The sequence below is a fragment of the Canis lupus genome, chromosome 17 (assembly GCF_048164855.1).
Source record: "Canis lupus baileyi chromosome 17, mCanLup2.hap1, whole genome shotgun sequence".
Lineage (NCBI taxonomy): Eukaryota > Metazoa > Chordata > Mammalia > Carnivora > Canidae > Canis > Canis lupus.
This window is the reverse complement of record NC_132854.1, coordinates 52,565,917-52,580,635: the sequence shown is the minus strand read 5'-3', so window position 1 is coordinate 52,580,635 and position 14,719 is coordinate 52,565,917. Positions and strand designations below refer to the sequence as shown.

The following is a 14,719-nucleotide window of genomic DNA, read 5'->3' as shown; positions in this document are numbered from 1 at the left end:
GAGGGAGAAGCAGGCTCCATGCACCAGGGAGCTTGACGTGGGATTCGATCCCGGGTCTCCAGGATCGCGCCCTGGGCCAACGGCAGGCACTAAACCGCTGCGCCACCCAGGGATCCCGGCAGGTCTATTTTTAACTCTTTGAGGAACCTCCACACAGTTTTCCAGAGTGGCTGCACCAGTTCACATTCCCACCAACAGTGTAAGAGGGTTCCCTTTTCTCTGCATCCTCTCCAACATTTGTGGTTTCCTGCCTTGTTAATTTGCCCCATTCTCACTGGTGTGAGGTGGGATCTCATTGTGGTTTTGATTTGTATTTCCCTGATGGCAAGTGATGCAGAGCATTTTCTCATGTGCATGTTGGCCATGTCTATGTCTTCCTCTGTGAGATTTCTCTTCATGTCTTTTGCCCATTTCATGATTGGATTGTTTGTTTCTTTGGTGTTGAGTTTAATAAGTTCTTTCTAGATCTTGGAAACTAGCCCTTTATCTGATACGTGATTTGCAAATATCTTCTCCCATTCTGTAGGTTGTCTTTTAGTTTTGTTGACTGTATCCTTTGCTGTGCAAAAGCTTCTTATCTTGATGAAGTCCCAATAGTTCATTTTTGCTTTTGTTTCTTTTGCCTTTATGGATGTATCTTGCAAGAAGTTACTGTGGCCGAGTTCAAAAAGGGTGTTGCCTGTATTCTTCTCTAGGATTTTGATGGAATCTTGTCTCACATTTAGATCTTTCATCCATTTTGAGTTTATCTTTGTGTATGGTACAAGAGAGTGTTCTAGTTTCATTCTTCATGTGGATGTCCAATTTTCCCAGCACCATTTATTGAAGAGACTGTCTTTCTTCCAATGGATAGTCTTTCCTCCTTTATCGAATATTAGTTGACCATAAAGTTCAGGGTCCACTTCTGGGTTCTCTATTCTGTTCCATTGATCTATGTGTCTATTTTTGTGCCAGTACAACACTGTCTTTGATGACCACAGCTTTGTAGTACAACCTGAAATCTGGCATTGTGATGCCCCCAGATATGGTTTTCTTTTTAAAAATTCCCCTGGCTATTCGGGGTCTTTTCTGATTCCACACAAATCTTAAATAATTTGTTCTCTCTGAAGAAAGTCCATGGTATTTTGATAGGGATTGCATTAAACGTGTATATTACCCTGGGTAACATTGACATTTTCACAATATTAATTCTTCCAATCCATGAGCATGGAATATTTTTCCATCTCTTTGTGTCTTCCTCAATTTCTTTCAGAAGTGTTCTATAGTTTTGAGGGTATAGATCCTTTACAGCTTTGGTTAGGTTTATTCCTAGGTATCTTATGCTTTTGGGTGCAATTGTAAATGGGATTGACTCCTTAATTTCTCTTTCTTCAGTCTCATTGGTAGTGTATAGAAATGCCACTGATATCTGGGCATTGATTTTGTATCCTGCCACGTTACCAAATTGCTGTATGAGTTCTAGCAATCTTGGGGTGGAGGCTTTTGGGTTTTCTATGTAGAGTATCATGTCATCGGCGAAGAGGGAGAGTTTGGCTTCTTCTTTGCTAATTTGAATGCCTTTAATGTCTTTTTGTTGTCTGATTGCTGAGGCTAGAACTTCCAGTACTATGTTGAATAGTAGTGGTGAGAGTGGACATCCCTGTCTTGTTCCTGATCTTAGGGGAAGGCTCCCAGTGCTTCCCCATTGAGAATGATATTTGCTGTGGGCTTTTCGTAGATGGCTTTTAAGATGTCGAGGAATGTTCCCTCTATCCCTATACTCTGAAGAGTTTTGATCAGAAATGGATGCTGTATTTTGTCAAATGCTTTCTCTGCATCTAATGAGAGGATCATACGGTTCTTGGTTTTTCTCTTGCTGATATGATGAATCACATTGATTGTTTTACGGGTGTTGAACCAGCCTTGTGTCCCAGGGATAAATCCTACTTGGTCATGGTGAATAATTTTCTTAATGTACTGTTGGATCCTATTGGCCAGTATCTTGTTGAGAATTTTTGCATCCATGTTCATCAGGGATATTGGTCTGTAATTCTCCTTTTTGGTTGGGTCTTTGTCTGGTTTTGGAATTAAGGTGATGCTGGCCTCATAGAACAAATTTGGAAGTACTCCATCTCTTTCTATCTTTCCAAACAGCTTTAGGAGAATAGGTATGATTTCTTCTTTAAACGTTTGATAGAATTCCCCTGGGAAGCCATCTGGCCCTGGACTCTTCTGTCTTGGGAGGTTTTTGATGACTGCTTCAATTTCCTCCCTGGTTATTGGCCTGTTCAGGTTTTCTATTTCTTCCTGTTCCAGTTTTGGTAGTTTGTGGCTTTCTTCTAGATTGCCTAATGTATTGGCGTATAGCTGTTCATAATATGTTTTTAAAATCGTTTGTATTTTCTTGGTGTTGGTAGTGATCTCTCCTTTCTCATTCATGATTTTATTAATTTGAGTCTTCTCTCTCTTCTTTTTAATAAGGCTGGCTAATGGTTTATCTGTCTTATTAATTCTTTCAAAGAACCAACTCCTGGTTCTGTTGATCTGTTCCACAGTTTTTCTGGTCTCGATTTCGTTGAGTTCTGCTCGAATCTTTATTAACTCTCGTCTTTTCCTGGGTGTAGGTTCTATCTGCTGTTTTTTCTCTAGCTCCTTTATGTGTAAGGTTAGCTTTTGTATTTGAGTTCTTTCCAGTTTTTGAATGGATGCTTGTATTGCAATGTATTTCCCCCTTAGGACTGCTTTTGCTGCATCCCAAAGATTTTGAACAGTTGTATCTTCATTCTCATTAGTTTCCATGAATCTTTTTAATTCTTCCTTAATTTCCTGGTTGACCCTTTCATCTTTTAGCAGGATGGTCCTTAACCTCCACGTGTTTGAGGTCCTTCCAAACTTCTTGTTGTGATTTAGTTCTAATTTCAAGGCATTATGTCTGAGAATATGCAGGGGACGATCCCAATCTTTTGGTATGGGTTCAGACCTGATTTGTGACCCAGTATGTGGTCTCTTCTGGAGAAAGTTCTACGTGCACTTGAGAAGAATGTGTATTCAGTTGAGTTTGGATGTAAAGTTCTGTAGATACCTGTGAAATCCATCTGGTCCAGTGTATCATTTAAAGCTCTCTCGTTTCTTTGGAGATGTTGTGCTTAGAAGACCTATCAAGGGTAGAAAGAGCTAGATTGAAGTCACCAAGTATAAGTGTATTATTATCTAAGTAGTTCTTCACTTTGGTTATTAATTGATTTATATATTTGGCAGCTCCCACATTCGGGGCATATATATTGAGGATTGTTAAGTCCTCTTGTTGGATAGATCCTTTAAGTATGAGATAGTGTCCCTCTTCATCTCTCACTGCAGTCTTCAGGGTAAATTTTAGTTTATCTGATATAAGGATGGCTACCCCTGCTTTCTTTTGAGGACTATTCGAATGGTAAATGGTTCTCCAACCTTTTATTTTTAGGCTGTAGGTGTCCTTCTGTCTAAAATGAGTCTCTTGTAGACAGCAAATAGATGGGTCCTGCTTTTTTATCCAGTCTGAAACCCTGCGCCTTTTGATGGGGTCATTAAGCCCATTCACATTCAGAGTTACTATTGAGAGATATGAGTTTAGTGTCATCATGATATCTATTCAGTCCTTGTTTTTGTGGATTGTTCCACTGAACTTCTTCTTAAAGGGGAATTTTAAGAGTCCCCCTTAAAATTTCTTGCAGAGCTGGTTTGGAGGTCACATATTCTTTGAGTTCCTGCCTGTCTTGGAAGCTCTTTATCTCTCCTTCCATTTTGAATGAGAGCCTTGCTGGATAAAGGATTCTTGGTTGCATGTTCTTCTCATTTAGGACCCTGAATATATCCTGCCAGCCCTTTCTGGCCTGCCAGGTCTCTGTGGAGAGGTCTGCTGTTACCCTAATACTCCTCCCCATAAAAGTCAGGGATTTCTGGTCTCTTGCTGCTTTAAGGATCTTCTCTTTATCTTTGGAATTTGCAAGCTTCACTATTAAATGTCGAGGTGTTGAATGGTTTTTATTGATTTTAGGGGGGGATCTCTCTATTTCCTGGATCTGAATGCCTGTTTCCCTTCCCAGATTAGGAAAGTTTTCAGCTAGAATTTGTTCAAATACATATTCTGGCCCTCTGTCCCTTTTGGCGCCCTCGGGAACCCCAATTAAATGTAGGTTCTTCTTCCTCAGGCTGTCGTTTATTTCCCTTAATCTATCTTAATGGTCTTTTACTTGTTTGTCTCTTTTTTCCTCAGTTTCCCTCTTTGCCATCAACTTGTATTCTGTGTCAGTCACCCGTTCTTCCACCTCGTTAACCCTCGTCGTTAGGACTTCTAGTTTGGATTGCATCTCATTCAATTGATTTTTAATTTCTGCCTGATTAGCTCTAAATTCTGCAGTCATGAAGTCTCTTGAGTCCTTTATGCATTTTTCTAGAGCCACCAGTAGCTGTATAATAGTGCTTCTGAATTGGCTTTCTGACATTGAATTGTAATCCAGATTTTGTAACTGTGGGAGAGAGGACTGTTTCTGATTCTTTCTTTTGAGGTGAGGTTTTCCTTCTAGTCATTTTGCTCAGTGCAGAGTGGCCAAAAAGCAAGTTGTATTGGGAAAAGGAGAAAAAGAGAGGAGAGAAAGAAGGAAAGAAAAGAGAAAGAGAAAAAAAGGGAAGAAAAAAAAAAAGAAAAAGAGAAAGAAAAAGAAAAAGAAAGAAAGGGAAAAAAAGGGTGGGGGAAGCAAACAAATCAAAAAGCAAAACAAAACAAAACAACAAAAAAACAACCCAAGGGAGAGTATCTTCTGATTCTGTGTACTTTAAGTCCCTTGACTTCCCCTGGAACTTGTCCGTCCAGCTGGTCTTCTGGGGGAGGGGCCTGTTGTGCTGATTTTCAGGTGTTAGCACTTGGGGGAGCTGCTCTGCCCCTGCCTGGTGCAGGGCTCGGTGGGGGGTTGTTTACCCCGTGAGGCCCCAGGAGGAATAACCGCAGTGGGCGGCAGCTCTGGAAACCTGGATTCAGCCCCCGCAGAAACCTCGGAGCTCTCCGTCTGCAGGGCCTGGAGGCTCCGGGGCGGGGCCGCTGATCTGCTCAGCTCAGGCAGGAGCGTCCTTGCTGTCCTGGGCGCTCCCGGCCTCTGCCTGTCCCGGGGGAGGCCGGATCCTGGGCTGTGTCCCGGCGCCCTGTGCTGGGGCCTGCGCTGTTGGATTCGCGCTCCCGCCCCGCAGCCCCCTCCGCGGAGCCGCCCCCGAGCCCCCCGAGCTGCTCCGGGTCCCGCCGTGCGCGCTGCAGCCCTTAGGGAGCTCGGCCGCGGGGTGTGGGGCTCTCCCGGGGCGCAGGTGTCTGTTAGTGTCCCCGGGAGCCCGAGGGCATCCCCGCCCTCCTGGGTCCTGCTCCACCTCCCTGCGAGCCCCTTTCCCCCGGGAAGGTCGGTGCAGCTCCTGCTCCTCCGGGACGGGGCTCTCCTGTCCTGGGGACACTCGCCCCGGCCTCAGCCCGGCTCCTCGCGGGGCCCCTCCCCCTTGGAGGCCTTTGTGTCTTTATTTCTTTTTCCCCGTCTTCCTACCTTGATAGAAGCGCGAACTCTTCTCACTGTAGCGTTCCAGCTGGTCTCTCTTTAATTCTCAGGCCGAATTCATAGATTTTCTGGATAATTTGAAGGTTTTCTAGGTAGTTTGGTTGGGACAGGTGATTTGGGGACCCTACTCTTCCGCCATCTTGCCCCTCCCCCCACTGTAGGAATATCCAGTAATCTACAATTTAATGCAATTCTTATCAGCATACCAACAGCATATTTCATGGATTAGAAAAAAAAAACCCTAAATTTATATGGAATCATGAAAGACTCCAAATAGCCAAAGCAATCTTGAAAAAGAAGAAAAAAACTGAGATCACAATTCCAGATTTCAAGATATACTACAAAGCCATTGTAATCAAAAACAATATGGTACTGGCACAGAAATAGACACATAGATCGATAGAATAAAATAGCCCAAAAATAAACCCACAATGATATGATCAGTTAATCTTCAATAAAAGAGGCAGTAGGCAATGGGAGAAAGATAGTCTCTTCAACAAATAGTGTTGGGAAAACTGGACAGCTACATGTGAAAGAATGAAACTGGATCACTTTCTTACATATATACTAAAATAAACTCAAAGTGGATTAAGGACTTAAATGTGAGATCTGAAACCATAAAAATCTTAGAAGAGAGCATAGGCAGTAATTTCTCTGACATCAGCCATAACAACATTTTTCTAGATATGTCTCTTGAGGCAAGGGAAACAAAAGCAAAAAATAAACTGTTGCGACCACATCAAAATAAAAAAGCTTTTGCAAAGCAACGGAAACAATCAAGAAAACCAAAAGACAAACTACTTAATGGGGTAAGATATTTGCAAATGATGTATTCAATAAAGGGTTATTATCCAAGATGTTTAAACAACTCAACATCAAAAAAAACCCCCAAATAATCCAATTAAAAAATGAGCAGAAGACATGAACAGATATTTTGCAAAAACATACAGATGACCAGCGGACATAAGAAAAGATGTGCAGGGCAGCTCCGGTGACGCAGCGGTTTGGCGCCGCCTGCAGCCCAGGGTGTGATCCTGGAGACTCGGGATCGAGTCCCGCATCGGCTCCTTGCATGGAGCCTGCTTCTCTCTCTGCCTGTGTCTCTGCCTCTCTCTCTCTCTCTCTCTCTCTCTGTCTCTCTTGAATAAATAAATAAAATCTTTAAGAAAAAAAAAAAGATGTGCAGAATCACTCATCAGAGAAACGCAAATCAAGACCACAATGAGATATCACCTCAGATCTTTAAACATGGCTAAAATCAGATACACAAGAACCACAAGTATTGGTGAGGATGTGGAGAAAAAAGAACACTTGTACAGTGTTGATGGAAATGCAAACTCTTGCAGTGGTATATACAATGGAATATTTATTATTCAGCCATAAAAGAGAATGAAATCTTGCCATGGGTGAAGCTAGAGTATAACGAGAGAAATAAGTCAGAGAAAGACAAATTCCATATGATTTCACTCATATGTGGAACTTAAGAAACAAAACAAATGAACAAAGAAAAAAAAAAAAAAAGACTAACCAAAAACCAGATTCTTAACTATAGGGAACAAACAGGTTATTAGAGGGGAGGTGAGTGGGGGGATGGTTAAAATAGGTGAAGGGGATCATGATGAGCAGTGACTAATATATGGAAGTGTTGAATCACTATATTGTACACTTGACACTAATATAACACTGTATGTAACTCTACTGGAATTAAAACAATTAGTCATACAGATGAGTTAAAGAATACCGTTAAGGAGTTGAGTTTTCTAAAGAAAGTAGCTAGTATTGTTTCATTTTGTTTGGCCTTTATAATTAAGAGGAACATAGAAAAATGACTAAAGGTCCATATTACAAACAGTAAATAATTTAAATTTTATTTTAGAGCCTAAAAAAATGAAAACAATATTACTTGGATACAATTAGAAAAGTGATTATCTTTTCTTGCTTTAATTGTGTATAGAGCTAATTAAGGAACATACATAAAGGTGGATAGAGAGCTTAAATTCATTTGTCTGAACCTAAAGAACTTTCTTTTTGTGAGATCTTTACACACTGATACATACAACCAGATCAAAGTGTTAAATCACTCTTTTTAAAAATGGTAGCAGTCTATCTATTGGTATAATTTTTGTGATCTGTCCTGGCACAGTCCATGTGGCCCATTTGTTATTCTAATTTTCTCTGTTTTCTCAAGCTGTTTCGTTCACAGGAATGAAATTTTATATATTCTTAAATAATTTTGAATTACCAGAGGTGAAGATTAAGGCAATGTTGTTGAATTGGGGAAGGATATTGAATTAAGAATTAGAAATATTATTATATATTGTAAACCAAGAAGGTGCATATATAACTTTTCCTGGATAATCATTTTCTGACCTACATTGTCATAGAAATTAATGGATAATTGAATGAATTAGATATTCATTTGGATTTTAGCATAACAACTTAGACAATTTTTAAGGAAAAATTATTACTCACTGAAAATATAGTTAGCTGAAATTCAGAACATCATTTTTTCCTAAGCAAACTATTAAAATGGCTAAAAGGAATCTGAGAGAAATCTCAGATGGTACTCACTGTATGATGTTGATGCTCTAAAAACATGTTTCTATATACATAAAATCACTCCTAGCTTTTAGTTAAGGATATCTTAAAGAAAATACTCTCTTTGTGAATCTGCTCTACTTTGAGATGGTATGCTTTTGTTGCAGTGTGTTAACAAGTATATTTGGTCTTCTAGTACCTTCTAGTACTTCTTTTTGACTCTCAGTCCTTTTTAGGTAGGACCAAGTGTGTCTGTCTCATAGACCTGAAAACATATATATGGATCTGGAGCTCTTTTGATATTAAAGATAAATACTTGGGAGTCAGTAATGTATGGGTATTAGTTGAATTGATCACATGGGTGAAAAAAACCGAAGAGTTGCATATATGGTGAGAAGAAATACTATCTAAAGACTAAACACGGTAGAGACAACATTTAAGAATTGGACAGTGTGCGGAGAACCTTCAAATGAAGCAGAGGAAGAGTAATCAGCATACAGATGGTTTGTAGTCTGAAACTGGATGAGATTATTTAAACAGTGAACATAGAAAATATGAAAAATCTACCCTTGAGGTACCCAATGTACACTGCTCAGTTAAGGGAAAAGAACCCACTGGAAAGACTGAGAAGGAGGGAACAGTAAAATAGGAGGAAAACTAATTTATTTAGTTTTATTTATTTATTTTAGTTTGGCAAATAGAATATTATTGGTGAACTTACCAGGAATAATGCTAGTGGAGTGGTGGGAATGCAAGCCAAAAAATCAGTAGGCTGGACGGTAAATCAGCGATAAGGAAATGGAAACAGTAATTATATACTACTTATAAAAATGGGGAAAAGTGAAAAGATGGTGGGTCACTCAAGGATTATATAGAATCAAGAAATGGCTTTTCGTTTGTTTCTTGAAATGGGAAGACAAACATCTTCATAGGAAGAAAGGATATAATCTGTGGAATACATGGAAAATATTTATGGAAATATGATCTGGGAAAGGCAGGAAAGGACATTTTCAGAGCACCATTGTGCCTTGGTTTGTAATAATGGAAGAACATATTTTTCTACCCAGCATCTGGAATGAAGGAGTTACCATTAACTGAGACGGAGAAAGCAGACTTATAGTGGCTTTCCACTTGCTCATAATTAAAGCAAAAGTCTTTTCTACTGAGATGGTGGGAAAAGAAGTGAGGATTGTTGAAAATAGAGATGGTTTTGAGGATTAAAGGGAAAAAATTTCATTTATTTGTTCATATAACAAACCTCTATTGACCATTGACTATGCCCCATGTGTGATTCTGGTTCTGGAGGTTTTGAGTGAACCCAATAGATATATTTTTATTTTGTCAGTGGAGTTTATATTCTAGCAAAGAATGGAGGGGTGTGTGCCTGAAGGCTCTGTTGTGGTTGGAGAAGGCAGCTAGATGACCTATTGACACAGGAATGAATTGGTTCAGATGATCCTAAGGGAGAGTAGTATTGGTTTGTGTTAGTTGCTGATAGGCTTTGGGAAGGAGCCCAGCACAGACTGGGGGCTACATACTTTTTTGGTAACCGGGAAATAGGGTATAGAGAATTTCTTTTCTAGTGCTCCACATCCTAGAAAAAGATATAAAGAAAATGAATAGTTTGGAGGGACAGGATTAGGACTTGGGAAGGTGAGTATGGAGGCCTTACAGAGCAACATGTAATTAACAGTCCCTTTCTTATATTATATTTTATGGTTCAAATAATGTAATCCCAAAGAAAGTGTATCAAAAAATACATTAGTATTGTTTTTTTAAATGACATGCCAGAATTAATAGGAGCAACTCATTAATGTAAAATGGTAAAGTAAATGAACTTTGGTTTATTTGATTTTCTATTTCTTGCTAACATGTAGTCTGTGAGAATTATATATGTATTTTACTCCTCAATTACCTTTTTGATTAATAGTCCTTTAAATTTCCTATGCCAGCAGGTGGTAATTCATCTTGCAACTTGAGTTCTTTTCCTATCTTAGGGTATTCCAGCCTCCTATTTTAATTCTACTGAAATATTTTAGCTTGAATTATTTATAAGGACATAACCAGTTATAGCAAGTGGTTCAAGGCATTAGTGTTCATTTCTGGAATATAAGTTCCCTGCAATCAATGCTATGTCAAGTTAGGCTGACGTTATGGTAGGCGGGTATATCTTTAAGCTAATATATTTATTTTTCTAGAATTTAACGGCTCTAGGTTCTAAATTCTAATGAATTTACTTGGCTAAGGCCTTACTCTTTTCCTATTGAACTTCCCTTAAAATACAGTATAGCATTTTTTTTTGCATGAAATTAAAGTGTCAATAATTGTTATTTGTCTACTACATGGAAGCAACTCCTACCAAATTATGCAATACTATGGGAATTTACGTGTATAAAATGCATAATATATAAGACATATATTTTTTTAATAGCACAAATAGACAATTTTTCTTAGGTTAAAGTAATAAGTGATTGTCTTAAGTACTTCTGACTTCTGGAGTTGTGTCATTCTGTCGGATAAGCAGTGATCTATTCTTGCATTGAGGTTCAGTTCTTTCATTATAGTGATAATGTTCTAAAACTATGGTAGTATTTTGGGGGGATAATTTCTGCCTATTTGATACTAAAAATGAATTAAGCTTTTCATCTTGAATATGCTGCTATCCAAGGGCAAAGGATTTAATTTTTAATTAGTATTCTCATTTTTCATATACTTGTTTGTATTCTTTGTGTGCATATTTAAAAAATATAACCAGCTGGTATGAGGACTGTAACCAAGTGTTAGAACATTGATAACTGATCCACATGGAGAAAGAATCAATGGTCTTGGTCTTTTACAACCAGTTTGATAAATACTGAGAACATACACCATAGAAGGCATGGTGACCATGAGTGATACTCTGGAAGACTGTTAGAATTTATTGTAATCAGTTAGGCTAACCACATAAGCAAACAGCAGAGTGGTGTTCAGGAAGTTCTGGTTTCATTAATTTTAGGCAACATTAACGTCAGTTGATTTAAGAAATCAACCAAAATAGGTCTTATTTTACTTTGACATGTTGTCAAGAGTCTCATCGTCCTTTCCAGGAAACTGGAACCTTTGATTAACAAGAAGTGTAGGCTGCAAACTGCTAGCAGTTCAGGAATTCAGTGTCTCCATTTCCTGTCATTTAGTAAATTTTAGGGACTATTTGCATATTACCTTTACTAATTGGCTTAAAGAGAATGGCATTTATAAAAACAGGAAAAAATACTCATTAATTTTTTACCTCTATTTTTATAATATAGAGTGAGTTTCAGTTCTAATTAAGATGGAATCTTCCGGATATACAACATTAATACTATAATAAAAAGTAGGGACGCCTAGGTGGCTCAGTGGTTGAGCATCTGCCTTCGGCTCAGGTCCTGATCCAGGATCTGGGAATCGAGTCCTTTATTGGGCTTCCTGTGAGGAACCCGCTTCTCAAACCTCTGCCTATGTTTCTGCTTCTCTGTGTGTGTCTCTCATGAATAAATAAATAAAATCTTTAAAAAAATAAAATAAATAAAATGTAAATTACATGATTTTCTTGTAATTTTGTAGCGCTTTGAACTCCAAGATTCAGATAGCTCTATGCTTCCTAAAGAGGTGGTGAGAGTGGAGAGGCTGGTGGACAGCCCTGCCCCCCAAGCTGCGGTGACTGTCCGGATTGCAGAAAAAGAGGTGACCATTCAGGTAACAGATCAAGCTTTATACTTTCTAAGATGTGCTTTGTTCTGCGCATTTTTATAACCTAAATTGGGTTTATCATCCTCTTATAAATCTTCTTTGGTTCTGTAATGTCACATCTATATATATATCTGTATCTCTATTTATCTATGGCTCCACAGTCATGTATGTTTGTAAACTGGAAAAATTCAGGAGAAACACAGGGATAGCTTTTCATCAAAAACCAAACCAAAAACCAAATCAAATTAAGTACTGAATAAAGCATTGTGTATTCTGAGTCCTTAGTAAGAAATAGTGTTTTCAAACATATTTTAGCAGCTAAGGACCACTCTATTCAAATAAAATCTTTCTTAGCTACATGCAAACAGTTAAAAGAGGAGCTGTTCTAGTTACAAAGTGTTTAGAAGAAGGGAAGGATATTTGGTCATAGAGCTCCATCTGCTTGCTCTACCTCTTTTTCTTTGAGGGCCCTGAGAACCCCAAGAGGTGATGAGAAACTGTCCCTTAGAAACACAGCTTGAAAAACACAGACTTAAGTGAATTTTAAGCGAATGTAGGAAAGAAAAATGCTTGCCTTCTTATGTGCCAGAGTACACGTTAATTATAAACTTTTTATGTGCTTTAATGATATTATTAATACTTATTAATGTATTTATTCATTCATCAATCTGGACATTGATTATATCTACCGTGAGCCAGGCTCTGTATTAAGAATTATTAGTGCCCACTCTGTATTAGTTACTATATTTGCCTGTTTGCATATATTATGCCACTAAATCCCCCAATAACCCTGGAGGCAGGTTTTATTATGTCCATTTTATAGATTAGAAAGCAGAAATGTAAAGAGGGTAATTGATTCACCCATGGCCACCAGCTGAGAAACATCACAGATGAGATTTCTAGATAGGATCACTTTCCATTACGCTCTGCTGTCTCTTCAGATCAATGACCTTACTAGGCTGATGGTCTAAATAGAATCAGATGAGTAAGGATTACATTGGAATGGCTGTGGAATATATGTACATATATATACATCTTGTAGGATGACATAGGATTTTTCCAGCGGTCAGGAGGGGAAAGGTGATAAGACACTTGAGGCAGTTTAAACAGTTTGTCCAGAGGCATGAAGTGTGAACAAGATTTCACTATTTGTTTCCCTTTGATAATGGCTTTCTGACTTCATTGCCTGCAGTCCCTTCCAGTTAGCCTTTTTTGTTACCACCAGGATGATCTTTCTTAAATACTAATCTGCGCTTGTCACTTCCAAACTTATAATTCTGTAGGGTTCATGCTGCGTACAGTATGATCAAGTCCTGAGTCCTCAGCAGAACATGGAAATCTTCTAGTGGGGTCCCCAGGAGACTAATAAGGAGGAGATAGGAAATAAAAGAAGTAGGTGTGAAGGATGGGAGGAGAGATTTTAAGAACAGATGCTTCTGAGTGGTAAGCTAAGAGTGGAAAAGGATTTGTAGGATTTTAAAGGAAAAGGATTTTAAAAATCAGGAGGTCAGTGGTGACTTTGGAGAGTCCTGATGGACTGACTCTAAATTCTGTACTGAGCATTGGAATTTGGACAAAAAGCTTCATTCTCAAGTAGTGACATTATTATTATAAGTTATAAATAGCCTGAAAATGACATGATTCTTATGAAAATATCTGACAGCACAGAGCTTTAATTTTAAAGGGATGATTGATTTGGAGGGCTGATGGTAATGATGATCAGATCTGTGAATGAGAAAATACTTGTTGCTGTATTAAAATGTCAAAAACAGTACAGAATTAAATTGAGCAAGGAATTATTAGGGGCTTCTAAAGCATAGTTATGTGCTTTCATTTACTGTTTTGAGAAAAACATATGCATATTATATTTACTTCTCTTTAATTATAGGTGCCAGCTGGGACCAGGCCAATAAATCAACCTTGTGCATCAGACCATTTTATACAGACTTTAAGCCATAAACAACTATTGGCTGAAATGATGCAGTCTCACATGGTTAAGGACATATGTTTAATTGGAGGAAAAGTAAGAATAGCAGTCTCACTGCATATTTCTGTTTCCTGACTTTTGGTTGTTTTGACTTATCCCTTGAATGATTGTGTTTCCATTTGTAGGGTTGTGGAAAAACAGTCATTGCTAAGAACTTTGCAGATAACTTAGGATACAACATAGAACCCATCATGCTCTATCAGGTATGACGTTCATTTTTAGCAGTTGGACTGTAAACATACATATTTGGACCATCAGTAGAACCTGAGAATATTTTTCCTTCAGTTATGACTTGTTAATTTTGATGTACATAAATGACATCAGCAATTTGGAGTACAATTATATTTATTTGGAATTTTTGAAAATGCATTCTGGGACATCTCCTGTGCACAACATACCAGGGTCTGCTTTTCAAGAGAGATTCAATTTACCTGCAGGTGCATACATATGCAGAACACATTTAGTAGTAATTTGGAAATCTAAACAAAATGGGTTTCTGCAGCAGTGGGAGATAATTAGGTCTTGACTGAAGAGACTATTTTTTCTTGTTGTGGAAAAATATACATAAAATTTACCATTTTAACCAATTTTAAGTGTACAGTTCCTTGGAATTAAATGTGTAACTGCCACCACTATTGATTTCCAGAATTTTTAAATTTCTTTCCTGATTCTCCTTCTCTTTCACCCGTCCCCCTCATCCCGCCCCTCTGGCAACCACTAGTTTGTTTTGTGTATTTACAGATCTGCTTCTGCTTTTTGTTTGTTTATTCATTTTGTTTTTTAGATTCCACATTTAAGTGAAATCATATGGTATTTGTCTTTCTTTGTCTGACTTACTTCCAGAACATTTTTCTTCAAGTAGAAAGTCTGTATTCATTAAAGAATAACTTCCCATTCTCCCAACCCCAGACTCTGGTAGCCTCTATGCTTCCTGCCC

The 14,719-nt window shown here is 38.3% G+C and overlaps 1 protein-coding gene across 4 annotated transcripts in view; it reads left to right on the top strand.

Annotated features, from left to right (window-relative positions):
• Positions 1-14,719, top strand: part of VWA8 (von Willebrand factor A domain containing 8) — a 353,412-nt gene that overhangs the window by 75,041 nt on the left and 263,652 nt on the right. For all 4 annotated transcript variants that reach the window (XR_012010082.1, XM_072782924.1, XM_072782926.1 and 1 more), the window contains 3 exons: positions 11,670-11,801; positions 13,684-13,818; positions 13,908-13,985. Coding sequence is in view for 3 of the 4 variants with exons in the window: in XM_072782924.1 (XP_072639025.1) it covers positions 11,670-11,801; positions 13,684-13,818; positions 13,908-13,985 (345 nt within the window). In the remaining variant the exon portion in view is untranslated. The remainder of the gene's footprint in view (positions 1-11,669; positions 11,802-13,683; positions 13,819-13,907; positions 13,986-14,719) is intronic.